Source organism: Nicotiana attenuata, unplaced genomic scaffold, assembly GCF_001879085.1.
Source record: "Nicotiana attenuata strain UT unplaced genomic scaffold, NIATTr2, whole genome shotgun sequence".
NCBI lineage: Eukaryota > Viridiplantae > Streptophyta > Magnoliopsida > Solanales > Solanaceae > Nicotiana > Nicotiana attenuata.
The window spans coordinates 42,340-47,869 of NW_017673099.1; the positions used below are offsets into that span (position 1 = coordinate 42,340).

The following is a 5,530-nucleotide window of genomic DNA, read 5'->3' on the forward strand; positions in this document are numbered from 1 at the left end:
GAGTCTCCCATTCATCAAGGTCCAATGACAACTTACTGGGTTCACACAATTCCATGGCATGCAAAACAGCAATGCACATCACCCTACTTTAATCATCATTCATCTCCCTGTCTAGAGGTGCGGACACAAGTGGATCTTCAATGTTAATCATAGAACTTGTATCATCCATTATCACTGACGTGACAATGTCAACAAAGGAACACACCTCAGTGCTATTAGGTTGCTTCATGGACTTGCACACCGGGAAAACCACCTTTTCATCACCAACACGGAAGGTCATCTCTCCCGCCTCGACATCGACCAAAGCCTTCCCCGTAGCTAGGAAAGGTCTACCAAGGATAATTGGGACTTCAAACTCCACCTCACAATCCAAAATGACGAAATCAGCCGGCAAAATGAATTTATCTACTCGCACAAGGACGTCAACAATTATACCCAACGGTCTCTTCATTGACCGGTCTGCCATTTGAAGCCTCATCGAGGTTGCTCGTGGTTGACCAATTCCCAAGGTTTTAAAGACTGAATATGGCATCAAGTTTATACTTGCCCCTAAGTCACAAAGGGCTTTTGCAAAGTTGGCACTTCCAATGGTGCATGGGATAGTGAAAACTCCGGGATCTTCTTGCCTCGGGGCCATGGAATGCACAATTGAACTCACTTGATGCGTCATAGGTATTGTCTCAAAATACATGGACCTCTTCTTAGTGACCAACTCTTTCATGAATTTCGCATACCCCGGCATTTGCTCGAGTGCCTCCACCAAAGGCACATTGATAGTCAAACTCTTCATCATCTCAATGAATTTCTTAAATTGGTTATCGCCTTTTTGCTTGGCCAAATGTTGAGGGTAGGGCGGAGGAGGCCTAGGCAAGGGTGCCTTGGCTTTTGGCACCTCCGGCTCGGGCATATCTATTACATGTTCCCTAGACGGGTTCACGTTCTCTTGTGTCTCCTCCTCAACCTCATGAATGTCAATTCGCACTTTATTTCTTGCACTTGGTTCCACCACATCATCAACCCCCGTAGGCATATCATCATTAGGCAACTCATCTTCATCCACCATGACTTGATTCTCTCTTGAGGCATGCACATCACCGCCTCGTCCACTCCGCGTGGTCACCGCCATCACATGGTTGTTGTGCCCACCCTTAGGGTTTACTACCGTGTCACTAGGTAGAGCACCCTTTGGGCGAGTATTTAAGGATTGTGAAATTTAACCAAGTTGCACCTCCAAGTTACGGATGGAAGTGTTGTGTGAAGCCAATTGCGCATCCGAGTCTTGGTTCTTCTTCATCATTTGTTCAAACATAACCTCAATTCTCCCAAATTCATTGCCCGAAGAACTCGACCCTTGAGATTGAAACGGTGGTGGTTTGTTTAGTTGTTGAAACATCGGGGCCCTTTGAAAGCCTTGCCCCCGATTACCTTGACCACCATTGTTGTTCCACCCCCCTTGACCATTGTTGTTGTTCCAATTGTTGTTGTTTCCACTCCAATTTCCACTGTTGTTACCTTGATTCCCCCAATTGTTGTTTTGGTTATTCCCATTCCAATTTCCACCGCCTTGTTGTTGATTATTGTTATTCCAATTTCCACCTCCTTGTTGATTATTCAAATTCCCTTGAGATCGCCATTGTTGGTTGCCTTGGTTTCCTCTATTTCCTTGGTAGTTGTTAACATATTGACAATCCTCACTTTGCTCATCATAGCACTCGTTTGAATAACCACTACCATCATCATAATTGTCACAATTCCGTTGAGGTTGTTGCCCTCTTTGCCTTCTTTTCATCATATTCACTCCTTCCATAGCATTGACTTGGCGCGGGTTTTGAACTTGTTGCAATTGCGCCTTCGCCAATTGGTTCATTGTTGTTGTAAGTTCGGCAATGGCTTGGCCGTGGTCATGCAACTCCTTATGCAAATGTATGACATTAGGATCACCTTGAGGAACGTTTGCCCGACTTTGCCATGGCGAAGAAGTATCGGCCATTTCATCTAACACATCACAAGCTTCATTGTACGGGAGCTTCATAAAATTTCCACCTGCCAATTGGTTCACAATACATTGGTTTGTTGTGTTGATGCCTCTATAGAACGTTTGTTGAATCATCACATCATTCATATCATTATTTGGACACTCTTTGACCATAGTTCTAAATCTCTCCCATATTTCATGCAAAGGTTCCGTTGGCTCTTGTTTGAAAGCCAAAATCTCATCACGGAGCGCCACCATTTGACTTGGAGAAAAAACTTGGCAATGAACTTGTCCGCCAATTCATCCCACGTTGTAATTGAATGATTCGGTAACCTTTCCAACCAATCCAATGCTTTCCCCCGAAGAGAGAACGGGAAAAGCCTCAATCTCAAAGCATCTTCGGACACATTGGTTTGTTTACTCCCCCAGCAAGTATCTACGAACCCCCTCAAGTGCTTGTATGCATTTTGGTCGGAGGCGCCCGTAAAATACCCTCTTTGCTCGCGAAGTGTCAACATAACATTGGTGATTTGAAAATTCCCTGCCCGAATTCGGGGAGGAACTATGGCACTTGCATAACCCTGCTTCGGAAGGACCCTTGGAGCTACTCTTTGTGGAGGCGGAGGAGGGTCTGGGATTTGATCATTAGGATTTGCATTAGCATTTCTACCTCTCCGTGGTACTTGTGGTACCTGGAGCTCCTCTTGTTCAACATCATCAACCTCCTCCCCCACGACCACGTTGTCAAGAGGGTCATTCCCGTTTAGAGCCACGTGTACCTGATGGATCGACACAAATAACTTTAGTAAAAAGAAGGAAAGAGAAGCAAAACACAAAACTAGCTACGCAAATAGTCAACACCGTAAGCTCCCCGGCAACGGCGCCAAAAAGTGATCGCAGCGGACTCAACCTTAGGAAGAGTGGGCGCTAATACTTTTACCCAATAGTGGTATCGGGGTCAATTTCCACAGGGAGCTAGAAAAGGGAGTTGAGTATTTGTTGAGTCTAGAGATGTGTTTTAGCTTCTAATTGTACTTCTACCATTATTGGGTTGTTGTATTTATCAACTACAATTTAACAACTACTAATTAGAACTAAATTATGCTAAGATATTGATTCTAGTTTGTATGCAAGATAGAGACAAGCACTAGGGCCATGGCATTTACCTAGGTGGTCAACTAACGGGTAGAGATTCCTAATACAAGAATGATGATTATAGGGCTTATGCTATAACCGTTGCACGATTGCACTCACTCTCACACCTCTCGGTAGAGAGAGTGATTTTGCCCAATTGACTCTCTCGAGACCAATTGGGTAGGCCAATATGCCCAAGCAACTTAGGGTTCAAGTTGGGTAATTACTCTCTCGAAGTTTAACCCGTTAATTGGGACTACCATTCTCATGGGTCCATCCCAATTCCTTGTTGGGTCAATTTTGGAGTCATAGACACTCTTTCTCAAGAAGAGTCAAGACCCACTAAGCTAGACTTAGTGTTTGCAACCACCAAATCCTAATTAAACAATAAAATTAACCCAAATAGCAAACACCCAACATCATTCAAGCATTACACAATCACATCCATTAATTACCCACACTAGGGTTGAGCCACAACCCTAGCTAATGGGTTTAGCTAGACATGAAAGGAGCAGAAATTGAAGAAATAATAGATGAAATCAACATATTAATTAACTACAATGTTAAACCACGACAAAACAAGATGAAATTGCCCAAAATAGGCTAAAACTTGAGTCTCACGAGTGCAGCAGCTATATCTGATACAAAAACTTCACTGGAAATTGGTAAAATATTCTATTTATACTAGGCTAGAAAAACTGGACAAAAATGCCCTTGCGGGGCTGGCGCGGACCGCGCAGAAATGCAGCGCGGCCGCGTAGGGTCATGGTCTTCAATTTTTCACTCTGAAGCTGGGGGCGCGGACCGCGCAAAAAGGTAGCGTGGCCGCGCTGACTGAGGAGCGCGGACCGCGCAGAAATGGGGCGCGACCGCGTGGAGAAATTGGCCAAAATGACAAGTCTCTGAATCTCACCCACACGGACCGCACTGTTTTGGTACGCGGCCGCGTGGGTTTGCCTTTGCATGTTATGGCCTTCTAAAGCTCCTCAGGCGCGGACTGCGTCAGGGTGAGCACGGACCGCGCGCTCACAAGTAAAAAACCCAACTCTTTGAACCTCCAGCGCGGCCGCGTGGCAAAGCAGTGCGGTCCGCGCTGGGTCTGTTTGATACTCACTTCACTTGACTTTCACACTTGGCAGATTTCACTCCTTTTCGAGCCGATCTGTGATAATTGTCATCTTGTCGTTCAAACCTGCAATCAAGCGCAACTTGTAAGCATTTTGGGACTAATTTATGGCAATTCACGCACAAAGCTTAGGCAATAATAGGTATAAAACGTGTGAAAATCATAGTTATCAATCGTCAACCTGTAAATCACTGGTAACCTGTAAATCAGAGTGCTAGGATTCTCACTATGCAGGTAATCATAAAGTTTTGGTGGCCACCCTGTTTGGTAGAAACCCTGTTTTGGCGAGAATTACTATGATTCCTTCTGAAGGCTTCTGACGGTTGATTAGACGCACGTCTCTCCGCATTTAATGCCCCAAACACACATCATCCCACGATTCAACATAGCTTTAGCCAGTTATCGAGGTAATCATTGCCATGAATTTGGCCGCCAAAACTTTTACTTATACGTCCTTCTCCCCTTATACTCCATAACTTTCCAAACTTTCTAAAATCTTCCTTGTTGTTACTTAACCTTTTTGCAACTCCCTTCAAATAGAGAAGCTTTCCTTTCATCCAAATGGCTTCTTCTTCGAAGAACATTAGCTCTTCAAAGGGCAAGAATAAAGCTGAAGACGCTGCTCCTCGAATGATGAATTCCATCATTCCTAGAAGTCTCGTTACAAAAAAAGACTTCAAAGACAAATTTCCTTTGGCTCTCCCCCGCACGTGGGCTGTTAGCAGATACTCTTCTTCCATTCGTCCTTCCAGTATTCCTGTTGTGAAGGAAGACTATAGCTGCCATGATTTGGACATTCTTTCTCCTAATCTAATAGAATGAGTGACGCTTATCAAGGAGGATTTTACAGATTTTTACACGTATCCATTTAATTTGGGTGTGTTTTATTTGAGCGGAGAGTTTTACTCCGTTATTATGGAGTTTTGCCTCCGGTATCAGGTGTGTTTGGAACAAGTAAGTTCTTCCGTGTGGAGGACGATTGCTTGTCTTCGGCGCTTGTGCCAAGATATGGGAGAGGAGCTATCTTTAGCTCATGTGATGAATCTCTATTCCCCAAAAATCTTCCGTGGGGAAATGATAAATTTCAGGAAACGTGACCACCATGCCCTGTTATCTAGCATAGATGATGACAACGACTGTGGGTGGATTGAACGGTTTGTTACAATTTCCACCAACGACATCATTCCGACAACGACTTCATCCTTTCTGGAAAGGTGGAACCGCACTCGTATGCTTCTTGTTTAATATTTCACATCTCTTTTATTAGGGATTCTTCCATACCCGTACTGATCCTT

At 44.3% G+C, this 5,530-nt stretch overlaps 1 protein-coding gene across 1 annotated transcript; it reads right to left on the bottom strand.

Moving 5' to 3' along the window:
• Window positions 1-88: 88 nt before the first annotated feature.
• Window positions 89-1,126, bottom strand: LOC109215445. Its single transcript, XM_019379517.1, has one exon. The coding sequence runs from the start codon at window positions 1,124-1,126 to the stop codon at window positions 89-91; it is 1,038 nt and encodes a 345-aa protein (XP_019235062.1).
• Window positions 1,127-5,530: the final 4,404 nt, after the last annotated feature.